Source organism: Bison bison, unplaced genomic scaffold (genome assembly GCF_000754665.1).
Source record: "Bison bison bison isolate TAMUID 2011002044 unplaced genomic scaffold, Bison_UMD1.0 scf7180017864254, whole genome shotgun sequence".
Taxonomy (NCBI): Eukaryota; Metazoa; Chordata; class Mammalia; order Artiodactyla; family Bovidae; genus Bison; species Bison bison.
The window spans coordinates 1,494,665-1,508,447 of record NW_011494826.1 but is presented as its reverse complement, the minus strand read 5'-3'; the positions used below and the strand labels follow the sequence as shown (position 1 = coordinate 1,508,447).

The following is a 13,783-nucleotide window of genomic DNA, read 5'->3' as shown; positions in this document are numbered from 1 at the left end:
GAAGTGCAATCACTGTGAGGTGCTTGGTTGTCCAAAAAATGTCATCACTAACCACCTCTACCAGGTGGAGGGCCCCACCTGGTAGATCGGGGCCTTGGACTGACATTGTATTTCTTGATTTGAGGAAAAGTACAGTGAATGTGGCTCAGTCGTGTCCAACTCTTTGCAGCCCCCTGGACTCTAGCACACCAGGCACCTCTGTCCATGGGATCTCCCAGGCAAGAATACTGGAGTGGGTTGCCATTCCTTTCTCTGGGGAATCTTCCTGACCCAGGGATTGTCTCCTGCGTTGGGAGGTAGATTCTTTACCATCTGAGCTACTAAGGAAGCCCAGGTGGTGCTAGTGGTAAAGAACCCACCTCCTAACACAGTTGTAAGAGACGCAGGTTCCATTCATGGGTTGGGAATATCCCCTGGAAGAGGACATGGCAACCCACTCTAATATTCTTGCCTGGAGAATCTCATGGACAGAGGAGCCTAACAGGCTACAGCCCTTAGGGTTACACAGAGTCAGACATGACTGAAGTGACTTAGCATGCGTGCACGCAGACTGCTATGCCTGAAGAGTGTCAGGTTAGGGCTTTCAGCCTGCCCCAGAGCTTCTGAAACTCCATGGGAATGAGCTGAGCCATGCGGCACAATCTCCAAGAATGGGCAGTGTCACATGTCATTTGAACCAAGTATCTTTAATGTTCTGACACTTAATTGTGAGAAAACCCAAATTATCTGTTATCTGACAGTTCATCACTAAAGAGTGACGTCTTCAGTCTATCAAAAGAGAAGAATGGGTTAAAAGAAAAAAAAGATTGAGAAACACTGGCTTGAAGTTTTCTGGCCAGGGCCAGCCCAACCAGGGGAAGGATTTATGTGGAGGAAGTGAAATTCAAGCTGGTAAAGTTTTTCTGTCTTGGAAAAATTTATGAGGAGAAACTATGAAAACAATTGGATTTTTAAAAATGATCCATTTTGTGTCTTCAATCACGGTTTCACTTGGTTGAATAAGTACAATCCTTGCAGTTTCAGGCTGTTGCCCAGCTGTTTATGGCAAACATTGCTTAGAAGTTGCCCCAAAGTAGCTGTTTTTTAGTAGGTCAAATGCTCTAAGATGTTAGACTTCTGGTCTCTCGTCTATTCTGGTCTGCTTGTCTTAAATATCCCAAGATGGACATCTGCACTGTCGTCTTGTCTGTAGGTAGCGTCCTCTGCAGGATGGGGCTGGAGAACTCCCTGAAGAGTTCTTCTGGTTCCATCTGGTGAGCTAGGAGCTCTCACTGTATTGGCGGTTAATCTTTCTGGAGGGCAAGTTGACCGTGCATCCGAAGTCTTCAAACTTAAATCCCTGGTTCAAAGAGTTCCCTTTTGGGAAAGTTATCTGAATAGAGGATGCTAATGATGATCTTGCTGATAGTGATGACAATGCAGCTTAGGTTTATTGAATGTGCCAGGCACTGATCTAAGAGCTTTAGGCGCAGTTATTCATTTACTCCTCATAACGAGCCACGTGGCAGCTGCTGTAACTTCTCCTTTGTTAGGAGTGGAAACTGAAGCACAGAGAGGTGGGTGACTGGTCCACGGTCACAGGGTTGGGTTGCAGAGCTGTGATTTGAACCCAGGCAGCCTGCTTGAGAGCCCAGACTCCTTATCACCCTGATATGAAGATTTGCATGCAAGTACAATCACTGAGTGTTATCTATATAGAGAAAAATGGGGATATTCTGTATGTCCAGTATCAGGGGAGTTACTGAATCAATTGTGATATATCCATAAAATGAATTATTGGACAGCTTTTTAAACTGATGTTTAAAACTCATGTTCTTGAAGGACATTTAGAACTGTGCATAATATGTTAATAGCATGCAATTAACATGTTAGTATGATAATAGCATGCAAAATGTTAAATTAAAATTAAAATTATGAAACAACAATTTCATTGTCTTTTTAAAAATTAATCAAGCATAAAGATTGATGTGTGTATATTTATGTTGTTTTTATTTTTTGTTGAAGAGGGCTGATGAGATTATAGGTGTTGTCGATGTTATCCTTCATATATTTGCTCATTGTTCCAATATTTACATTAATTTTCATTTCTCTTCTATAATTTAAAATGTATATTATCACATTACTTCTTTTGTTCTCATTTTGATTTTCTGAGCAGTTGTGAAATCTGCTACTTGTAGGACTTGGACACCAGATGGCGCTCTTAGAATGTGGTCACCTGTGGAAAGCAAGCAGGTGGCCCAGGCTGAGACAGTGTTTCTGTATACTGCCATTTGAGCACAAACTGAAACTCAGTGGCTTAGATATATTTTTAAATGCTGCTGCTGCTGCTGCTGCTAAGTCGCTTCAGTCATGTCTGACTCTGTGCGACCCCATAGATGGCGGCCCACCAGGCTCCCCCTTCCCTGGGATTCTCCAGGCAAGAACACTGGAGTGGGTTGCCATTTCCTTCTCCAGTGCATGAAAGGGAAAAGTGAAAGTGAAGTCGCTCAGTCGTGTCCGACTCTTCGAGACCCCATGGTCTGCAGCCTACCAGGCTCCTCTGTCCATGGGATTTTCCAGGCAAGAGTACTGGAGTGGGGTGCCATTGCCTTCTCCAATTTTTTTTTTCTTTTAATGATTCTTACCCAAATACAGTAAGCACAGATCAGGAGTTTATGCTGAAGCAGCTTTGAGTGGCAAAAGCTGATCACATGTCAAGCTGTATTAATCTCTCCCCATGTGCTATATTGAGGGGTGAAGCTGCAAGTAAGGTCTTCTCCATCTGTAACTGCTTCAAGTTCCACTGGGATTTCTGATTCCATGTATTTCTTCTTTGCAGAAGCTTGTTTCTAGATCAACCCTAAGACGACAAGGAAAGGAGAGCACCAAAGAAGGAAATGGCATTGGGGTAAATTCCTCCAACCGACTTGGGATCGACAACTTTGAGTTCATCCGAGTGTTGGGGAAGGGCAGCTTTGGGAAGGTGAGTCTTGGCTTCAGCTGTTTGGGTTAAAGGAAGCCTGCTCCATGGAGGTTGTTTGTCTGTGCAGAAATGTATCCACACGCCTGTTTCCCACCTGCCATCGGCCTTCTGCCCCAGGCAAGGCCATACCCTAAGAGCTGCAGGAGTTCTCCTGCTCACGCTCCTTCGTGCTGCTTTGCCATAGGTGATGCTCGCAAGAATCAAGGAAACAGGAGACCTCTATGCTGTGAAGGTGCTGAAGAAGGACGTGATCCTGCAGGATGACGATGTGGAGTGCACCATGACTGAGAAAAGGATCCTGTCCCTAGCCCGCAGTCACCCCTTCCTCACGCAGCTCTTCTGCTGCTTTCAGACCCCTGTAAGTATGACTCCCATTCACCACCCCATGGCCTCCTTTCTTCGAAAGTTTAGACTGCAATATGTCGAAGCTTTCATAAAGTAGCAGATCAGAAACTTTGGGGGGTGGAGACTTCCAAGGTAGGGTCATTTGAAGTACCCAGTGACTTCTGATGACCAGAACCAATGAACTAACCGCTTCCTTTCATGTTGTCCTGGAGAAGGATCACTTTGAGGGTTGTGTGTCCTAAGATTAAAAATGTCTTTGTACATAAGTCTTCTCTAGCAGAGTGAAGGTTACAGAAGTCCAAGAAGACAGTAAACATCATGGGCTGCTTATCCTGGTGACTTTGACCTTGGCTCTATTGCTAAATGCTAAACTGTTTCTGACCCGGGGAAAAGAGTTCAGACCAGGATAGGCCCAAAGAGGGCACCTTGACTTGTAATGTTCCAAGGCCTTGCTCCTGGCCTCAATCAAGGACCCTTTGCTTGATTCTGTGGACTGATCCTGGGATTCTGTCTACCCCATCATGGGGTGGGAACTTCCCTGGTGGCTCAGATGGTAAAGCGTCTGCCTGCAATGCGGGAGACCTGGGCTCAATCCCTGGGTCAGGAAGATCCCCTGGAGAAGGAAATGGCAATCCACTCCAGTACTCTTGCCTGGAAAATCCCATGGACGGAGGAGCCTGGTAGGCTACAGTCCATGCGGTCGCAAAGAGTCGAACACGACTGAGCGACCACTTTCATCATGGGGTGCAATTAGGAATGCTTTTGACTGTGGTTAACAGAATATATGACTGGTAGTGGTTTACGCAATAAACAGGAAGGATGAGTTTAGTTCATAGTAGAGGCTTTTTTCTTGAGAAGTCTCATGATAGCATATTAGGATTGTATGAGATACTTAGTGTCATTCGGCATCTCTTCTGCTTGAGGTCTCAAGGTACTTGCCCTAATATCACAGCCCTAACCATCTCACATCACATGACAACATCTAAAGCAGGAAGCACAGGGAGCAGAGGTCGAAGGGCTTCATGCACTTTCCTCTTATCAGGGATAGAAAAATCTTTCCTAGACTTGAGTTATATGCTCATCCTGAGTTGCAGAGGAGGCTGGAAGAGCGAATATCTAGCCGAGATAAGCTGCTTTGTCACAATGGGCTCCCATCCACCTGACTCATCCCTGAGGCGGGGCATTCTGCAGCCCACTTAGACTGGGCTCAGGTCTGGGCTTCTACTGTCAATGGAGAGGGGAGAGAGCTCCTATGAAGGCATCGGGAGGGTCTGGCAGTTATTTCCCAACCTTCTTGCTTCTCAAAGGCATTCTGAAAGAGAATTCAGGACACGTCCCTTGTCTCTGCCACCATCAGGGAGGTAAAGGCTGTGGTAGGAGTGGGATGGGGGCATCACACTTGGAACAGGGATGCTGCAAGGCATTTCTAGGGAAAGTGACAGCGACACTGGAACCAGAAGGACCGGTTAGAATTAATCAGGCAGAGAGAGTGAAAGGGAGTGTGTTGTACAAGGTGAACAGCTCCAGTGGGTCTACCAGTAAACAGGTCTTCTATGGTAGCTCAGTCAGTAAAGAATCCGCCTCCTAAACAGGAGATGCAGCTTCGGTCCCTGGGTCAGGAAGATCCCCTGGAGAAGAAAATGGCAACCCACTCCAGAATTCTTACCTGGAAAATCCCATGGACAGAGGAACCTGGAGGGCTACAGTCCATGCAGTCGCAAGAGTCAGACATGACTGAGCGACTAAACCACCACCAGTAAACAGGAACAAAAAGGGTGAATAAAGCCCACAAGCGTAAAATGTGAGGTTGAGAAGGGGCCTGGGGAGAACTGGGGCTGAAGAAGTGGGGCAGACCAGGACCAGGCTGTGAGAGCCTTGAAGGCTCTGTTAAAAGAGCTTGTATTTTAGCCCTAAGAATGAATGAAAGACATTTAAGCAGAAGAATGATATACCAGATTGCAGATTTAAACTATGAAAAAGCAAATTTTTTTGTATGCAGTGGGTAATATAAGCATTCTCCAAGTATTCATCTCCTGTCTTTGATTGAAACTGTTATTAGTAGTTTCATGTATAGCCTTTCAGAGAATTGTTTGTACACAAAAGCATACATACACACAACATATATGCATCTGTATTTATTTTTAAAAAATAACATAAATGGTGGTATATATTTGCACGCCATTCTGTACCCTCCTTTTAAAAAATATTTGTTTATTTTTGGCTGCCCTGGGTCTTGGTTGTGGCGCACAGACTTCATTCCAACACGTGGGCTTCTCTCTAGTAGAGGCACGCATGCTCAGTAGCTGTGGTGCTCAGGCTGAGTTGCCCTGAAGTGTGTGGGATCTTAGTTCCCCAACCAGGGATCGAACCTGTGTCACCTGCATCGGAAGACAGAGTCTTAACCACTGGACCACTAGGGAAGTCCCCCACCCCTGTCTTCTTAAGGAAAAAATCCAAAATGGTTTTATTAAGAGAGTAAATCTCTGTAATACATCTTGCAAAATTTATACTTTTTAAAAACTTGCATATTAAAAAATGAAATATAATTGACATTTAACATTGTTTTAGGTGTACAAAAAATGATTTTATATTTCCGTATGTAGTAAAATGAGCACCACAACTAAATTAAGTTAGCATCTATCAACACACTTAGTTAACAGAATTTTTTTCTTGTGTTGAGAACCTTTAAGAAATACTTTCAGCAACTTTCATATATTCAATACCATATCATTAACTGTAGTCACCACATTGTACTTGCATCCCCATTCACCTTATTTGTCTGAAAAAAAGCAATGTATAATGAGATTGTCTCATATTTGAATATACCTGACTGCCTCATTTATAATGGCTGCATAGTATTCCATTTTAAGACCATAATACAAATTATTTAACCTATTTCCTATTGGTAAATACTTAGGTTATACTTAACTTTTATTTCAATCAAATTTACAATGAGTCCCTTGTACTTTTATCTTATGTACCTGTGCTATGATTTCTATATGGGACACTATGGGAAGTGGTATTGCTTGGTCAAAAATGGATGGATTTATGATTCTGATGGGGTCTAGTGGGCCTTCTCCCCTATCATGGCTGAAAATAGCTAAGACTTTATCGCTTATATACCAGGCACTGTTCTAAGTGCCTTGTGTGTATTATCAATCTTTATGGTAATCCTGTGAAGTAAGTTCTGTTCACATCACTCCCATTTTACAAATGAGCAAACTGAGGCAGGAAGAAATTTAGCTTCCAAGTGGCAGAGGTTTTAAAGCCAGGCAGTCTGACTGCTGAGCCCCAGCTCTTTCCACTTGCTGGCCGTATTTCTAAATTCACACTCCCAAACCACATTTGAGAAGGCTTATTTCCCCTCCTCTCCTGTTATGACGCTGCCTATCGTTTTGATGGCTGGAGAGATTTTTTTTTAACGTGACTTTGGAGTTCTAACTGGCATTTCTCCAACAGAAAGTGAGGCTGAACATCACATATGTGTAAGGGCCCCTTGTGTTGGCAAAGGCACATGTGCAGCATGGAGAACGGATGCAGCAGGGAAGCCAGGAGGCAGGAGGACGGTGAAAGGGGATGCATGGCATGCACTCCCATGCCGTCCAAGTACCTCGAGGTCCAACTAGTAGCTTCTTGGGCTGCAGTTTCCCTTGTGTTCCTTCTTCTTGCCTCTCACAGCCTGGGCCCCTTGAGGCCACACCCTCTTCATCAGAGTCCTCAGTGGCTCCAGGCCTTTATTAACATTGGCCATCTATTTTTTAGAGAGGGCAATGGTGCCCCACTCCAGCACTCTTGCCTGGAAAATCCCGTGGCCAGAGGAGCCTGGTGGGCCGCAGTCCATGGGGTCACTAAAAGTCGGACATGACTGAGCAACTTCACTTTCACTTTTGACTTTCATGCATTGGAGAAGGAAATGGCAACCCACTCCAGTGTTCTTGCCTGGAGAATCCCAGGGACGGGGGAGCCTGGTGGGCTGCCGTCTATGGGGTCGCACAGAGTCGGACACGACTGAAGCGACTTAGCAGCAGCAGCAGCAGCAGCAGCATCTATTTTTAGTGACAGTTTCATATATGGCCACAAGGTGGCAGTCGTTACCACAAGGTGATTTTTATTGCTGCACCAGAGCTGACTTTGGGGTTTAAAATTTGTGTGTTGCAGTAGATGTCTCCAAAGCAAAGGATAAAGGTAATTTTCCCCTCCCATAAGTTTAGATGATAAAGTGGTAGGAACAGCTTAAAAGAATCAAGTGCATTTTTCTTATGCTGAGATAAAGATATGCAGTTTTCATATTGCTATAGTTTAAGCCATCTCTCGGATTTGCAAGGTATCAGACTCTTCATATGCATGTCATTTGCTCTCTGCATCAGTCCATCTGTCAGAAGTCCTCAGTCACTATCCCCATTTGCTATTGAAAAACTAAGTATAAAGAACAGAAAATGCCAGTTACTATGAGAAATTACAGCAGGTAAATGACTACTTTTCAGCAACTGGGTTTGGCAGCCCCTGACATCTAAAAGAAGATGCTGATCAATGTGTCACGCGAAACTGTAACAGTTGCCCTTGCAGAATTTAGAAGGGACCCGAGGTGAGGCGTGGGAGCCACTCCCCAGCATTTGCAATGTGTCACTTTATTGTAAAGATGCTGGTAGAAACAGCGCTTCTCTCACTGTCCAGGCCTGCGGAATGAGTGTCTCTGAGGCCCAGGAGAAAGGAAGAAACTTGCTAAGGCTCCCTTGAGCTGAGTGATGGAAACAAGGTTCATCTCTGGGTCAGGCTGACTCTGGAGTCCGGCTCCGTCCACTGGGTATCTTGTACAACATAGAGGTTGTTGATTCAGCATCTGCTTAAGCCCCTTCCGTCTGCACTGGCTCCCCTCCAACCTGTTGATATGGCAGCAGCCTTGCCCTTGGAAAAGGAAGCTGAGTCCTTCCAAGTCTGTTTTCCTCTGTCTGAATGGCTTGCAACTCCCTTAAAAGTCCTTTGAGCCCTAGAGTTCTCATGGTGGAGATGAAAGCGGGATTGCTGTGAGGACCAAAGGCGAGAATGCAGACACGCTCTTGCCACACGCATGCCATGGTTCAAAAGTCAACCAGCTGGGTGTTGTGATGACTGCCTCCTTCCCCACACCAAAACAGTCCTGGGACTCCCAGGGGCCAGCACAGACCCTACATGACGGTAACCATAAACACTCACAAAATAGGGATTTTGGAGCTCTTTTTGTTCTTGGTCAAAACAAAAAGATAAGCAAATTTTAAATATTAGATAATTTATCAAGTTTGCTACGTAGAATTATGGGCCCATGAATTATTGCCCCAGATTATTTTTTATCATAATACATATTACTTGCAAGTACATCATTCCATTGGCATTCTCATAAATTTCTGAAAGCATTGTAAATTCTAATAGTTTGTGAATGATTCGTTAAGCTGGATCATGGCTTACAGTCTGGATCAATGTTTATACTCTTGGATCTGTTGATTTTATTTCTAATAACCTAGCCAAAGAAAGCAACATAAAGAATAAGACATTACGCATTAATATGTTTAATTTTCAGTGCATAATTTATACTAGGAAGATACTGGAAACAACCTCAGTCTTCAGCAATGGGAATCTACTTAAAAAATGTAGTACTGGATGAAGGTTTTTGGCCAGTAAAGATATGATTGAATATTAAGTAGTTAAAAGATTGTGTGTTACTTTCAGAAGCATCTAACATATATGATTTATTCCATACAATTCTTACATCAGCCCTAGAAGATGGGTACAATTATTATCTTTATTTTGCTGAGTGATAAAGTGAAGGAGGCAGAGAAGGCAATGGCACCCCACTCCAGTACTCTTGCCTGGAAAATCCCATGGACGGAGGAGCCTGGTGGGCTGCAGTCCATGAGGTTGCTGGGAGTCAGACACAACCGAGCGACTTCAATTTCATTTTCACTTTCATGCATTGCAGAAGGAAATGGCAACCCACTCCAGTGTTCTTGCCTGGAGAATCCCAGGGATGGGGGAGCCTGGTGGGCTGCCGTCTCTGGGGTCGCACAGAGTCGGACACAACTGAAGCGACTTAGCAGCAGCAGCAAAGTGAAGGAGGAGCTAAATTACTTGCCCCAAATTAAACAGAGTAACTGGTGGGACAAGAGATGGGAGGCCAGGAAATAGTACAGAATTTATGATAATTAGCAGTGTGAATCCATTTCAGGTTCCTCCTGGGATAGCAACTTGGCAAACCTGTCCCCTCTTCCAAAAAAAAAAAAACAGAAAGGAAATGATGCCAGTAAACTATCAGGGACTCTTATGAAGGCAGTGGAATTATGGATGATCTTTTTCTTCTTTGTTCTGTTTGCCAGTTCCTGCAACGTGCTTCTGTTTCTTTGTCGATGGGGTCGGGGGAGTGAGGCCTCTTGAAGCCAGGAGCGCCCAGGTCCGGGCTGCTGGCCTGGGGTACACTGCCTTTCCCACCCTTTCAGGTTAAATTCACTTCACACTCCTTTCATCTTAATCAGGGAACTGTTGTGTCGGCAGCTGAGCCTGCTGGCATTTATGGCCTGGAATCCGGGTCTCCCCACCCCCAGCTCCCGGGGCTCTCCTTGGCGCTCCTGGAGCCTGGCTGAGAGCTGAGGCCGAGACCAGGAGGAACAAAGGGGCAGCAGCAGCAGGGGGGGGAGCGGCAGAGTAAACACTGGTCAGATGCTTCAGCCTTTGTTCAGAGACCCAGTTTGTTAGAGCAAAGGTTTCCATTTGGAAAACAGGACACACTGTGCCCGGTGCCCAGGCCGCACTGGAGCCGTGAGCGCGTTTGTGCGCTGGTGATCTGCTGCCCTGGGCGGGGGAGGCATTACACAGAACCTCCTTTTACAGGGACCGCAGCCGGGGGATGGGGTGTCGTCAGGTGTCCCCTGCAGGGGCTTGCTCACAAAGCAGTGCACCTGGAGTTCCTGGCGGGGGGCCATCGCTTTCCCTAAGAAGCCACACCTCAGGGTCCATCAATAAAGCAGAAACCCTGCCTTTGAAGGGTAGGGTGGCTAGGAATCTTGTGACCCAAGTGCTGTGAGCTTACCTAACCCGTGCAAACTGATTTCAGTGCACGTAAGTCACACGTAAAATATGTCTGAAGATCACCCGCAACAGGGGTGCAGGGGAACAACCTGAGTTGAGTTATTTTCTCTGTCAGTGTGTTAAATATTAGCAGAGGGGTGTACGTGTCAAAGAGAGACACACACAGGAGAGATGGGCAGCAGAATCATCCTGTTGCCCTGGAGTGCATCTTTCGGAATCTCGTCAGGAGGGGACTGCACTGCAGCCTTCCATAGGCGAGCTCTGGGTTCTCATCCTGGCCAAGCTAACGGCACCCTTGTCTTGAGGAAGGTCCCCTGCCTGTTATCAAGCAGGAATAAAAGTAGGTTTTCACAGCATTGGGTTTTGTGGCCTTTTATAAAACACCTAAGGAAAGGCCATTTCTTCTTAACCTGTTTGGAACTGGGCTTCCTTCTTCCACTGAGCATTGAGTGCCGTAAACACAATGTGGGCTGCTTATGGGTCACTTGGTATAGTTTGCCGTTGGCTCAGATCAAAATAGAAAACAAGCCAGAATGTGGTGTTTCCCGGTTGGGCATGTTCCTGACATTAATCATGTTCCCGCTGGGGACAGAATGCACATGGGCCGTCTCTGGGCTCTGAATTTCTAGCAGGGGACAGTGGGTGCTGATTTAGGACCTTTGCTTCTGTCCCCGGAGGCTTCCCAGCTTCCCGACTATCTGTGACTCAATAGGGTCATGAAAATGAATGAGAAATAGGAGAACCCGGAGTTCTTGCTGTTCCTTTGGCTGTCTCTGCTTGGGGAGGATGCCAGAACGCTTGGTGTGACCAAAGGGCTTGAAAGGGTTGGCATGTGTTTCCTTTTGAGGTTATTCAGCTGCAACTGGCCTTGTCACTAGCTGTCACCCACGGTGATGACCTAGAGATGGCCTGGACCCCCCACCTCCAGTGTGTGAAAGGCGGTTCACAGATTGTGTGTCATTTCCTTTGACTTGGCCGAGACTTGCCGGGGTCAGACTCGGCCCCTGTGTGTCTGATGACTGGTGAAGATCTGTGGTAGGGAGTGTTGGTTATGGTTTTCCCTAACCATGCCTGGGAACCTGCCAAACTATGGATGCTCAGACCTCAGCAGGGCCCTGTTCTACAGCTCCGGGCTGGAAGTGCCAGGAGTGGCTCCAGGCATGAGAACGTGAGGGGCTTTCTGCCAGATGGTTTAGTGACAAGTCAGCCAGTCCGGAATCACACTGATGGAGGGCAAGGGAAAGAAACAGTGTTTGCAATGCTCAGTCTGGCTGGCAAGAGGAGAGTCATACATGTGGGATAGACAGTATAAGGACTGTATTTCCTCCCTGCTACAAAAGGGAAGGTAGCTGAAAAGGAGCTCTGGATTCTGGGGGAAATTTTTACCTCTGGGCCAGTCTTTGCTCAGAAGGGCAACCAGAATACAAGACTAACAGTCCAACTAGCACCCTAGGGTGGCCTGAGGGTATTTCCCTGGGAAGCTAGGTTGGCCTTTGTCAGGACCAACTAGGACCTTGGGGCCAAGACCTAAGGCAACATCTGTGGGTGGCTGGAGCAAGCCCCTCCAGAATCATGCAGTCTAGAAACCCAACTGCACTGGGTGGAAACCATAGACTTTAATGTCTTCTAGCTTTGGAATACTTGCTTTTTCCATAATTACTTCATCACTGGTCAGAACACAGCTTTGTCCATCTCTTCTCGGGCTCCAGGTTGAGGGCCTCTCAGGACAAAGTCAGCCCTGTCTGTCAGTATAAACTTTGCCAACTTGAAATTTCAGAGACTTGCCCACCAGTTGGTGAAGATCGGGGGTGTTCGTTCATTCGGCAAATGTGCACAGAGTTCCTCCAGGGTGGAGACCCGGCTCTGAGCCCCGAGGACACAGCGGTGGACAAAGCAGGAAGGAGCCCCTTCCCTCAAGGAGCTGGTGTCCTCCTGGGGAATTTGGGACCTGAGTAGCAGGTCCATAGCAGAGAGTCACCCCTCTGTGGTGGGCTGGTCGTGGTCCAATTTCTGGGATTACTTTTAGGGCAGGCTCAGAGCAGCCATCTGCTTACAGGAGAGTCTGGGAGAAGTGTCTTGAAGCTGTATTTGCTTGTGCATTCCCATCTGGTGCAGGGAATTGAAGACCTGATGGAGATTCCTGGAGGCAGGGAGGGCAGTGGGTTTGGGGTCCAAAGCAGGAGGTGTCGTGGCTAAGCAGCAGCTCAGCTTACTTGCCGCGCTCACCGTTGCTATTGGTACAGAGTTCCTCTTGCTGCTGGGAAGACTGATCTCTTCCCTGAGAGCCCCACAGGAGGCTGCGGGGACAACATTGCCTGCCCCCACCCCCATATCCATGCCTTCAGGACTGACTGCTCCTATGCAGGGTTCCTTTTCCTGCCTTCTGAAGCCAGAGAGTACCTCGTCTCCTCTTACCAGAGACCCTCTGTGCTGCAGCGGCAGAGGCTTTGGCAGGCCCTGTCTCCCCTTTAGGGCCACCCAGGGAGTTCCTGTTTCCTTTCTGTGCAGCCATCCAGCTTTCAGTATATTTGCACAGCAAAAGAGCTTGCTGTATTTGGAGCTCACTCCTACCCACTTCTTTAGGATGGTCTGTGATGATGTCTTGCTTAGGTCTTACGAAGGGAGTCTTGGAACTCTTCCCAGAAACTCAATTTCGTCCTTATGGTATATGATATTTTCAACATTAAAATGATGTAATGTTTAATTCCCAACCAAAACAAGAGGAGAGCCCTTCCCTACATGCATTCCCAATCCTATGCCCATGGGAAGTGCCTTATCCTTGTCCTTCCTCTCCTCATTTCAGATTTCCTTGCAAAGTGGGAAGTAGCCAGTGCTCGTGACTAGCCCAGACCTTCTGTGCTAGTGTGTGTCTACCAGTGGTGAAAGGGGGTTCAAAATGAGTTAGATACAACCAGCAAAGTAGGGAGCTAGACCTGCAGACTGGTTCAGGTCTCTTTTGGGAACCTGCAGAATTGAGATCCTGCTCATAAACTCACCAGGGGCTTCCCTGCTGGCTCAGATGGTAAAGAATCTGCCTGTAATGCAGGAGACCTGGGTTCAATCCCTGGATCAGGAAGATCCCCTAGAGAAGGGAATGGCAACCCAATCCAGTATTCTTGCCTGGAGAATTCCATGTATAGAAGAGCCTGGCAGGCTGCAGTCCATGGGGTCACAAAGAGTGGGACACAACTGAGCAACTAACTCTTTCGCTTTCATAAATTCAATTTGTCCCTCTTTACTTTGGCTTCAGGTCAGATCTGTAGTAGGAAGTTCCCTCCACATTGCTCAGAACTTTATCTCCACAGCCTTGGCCTTCACCAGCAGGTCAATATGTCAGGGAATTAAATGACTGATGAATAATCAATCTTTCCAGTAAAAAAAAAAAAAAAAATATATATATATATATATATATATATATAT

General features: G+C 46.4%; 1 protein-coding gene across 2 annotated transcripts in view; it reads left to right on the top strand.

The window, feature by feature from the left end:
* The window catches only part of PRKCH (protein kinase C, eta), a 235,325-nt gene that overhangs the window by 137,188 nt on the left and 84,354 nt on the right, over nucleotides 1–13,783 (top strand). For both annotated transcript variants that reach the window (XM_010847648.1, XM_010847649.1), the window contains exons 8-9: nucleotides 2,819–2,962; nucleotides 3,147–3,320. In XM_010847648.1, coding sequence (XP_010845950.1) covers nucleotides 2,819–2,962; nucleotides 3,147–3,320 — 318 coding nt within the window. The remainder of the gene's footprint in view (nucleotides 1–2,818; nucleotides 2,963–3,146; nucleotides 3,321–13,783) is intronic.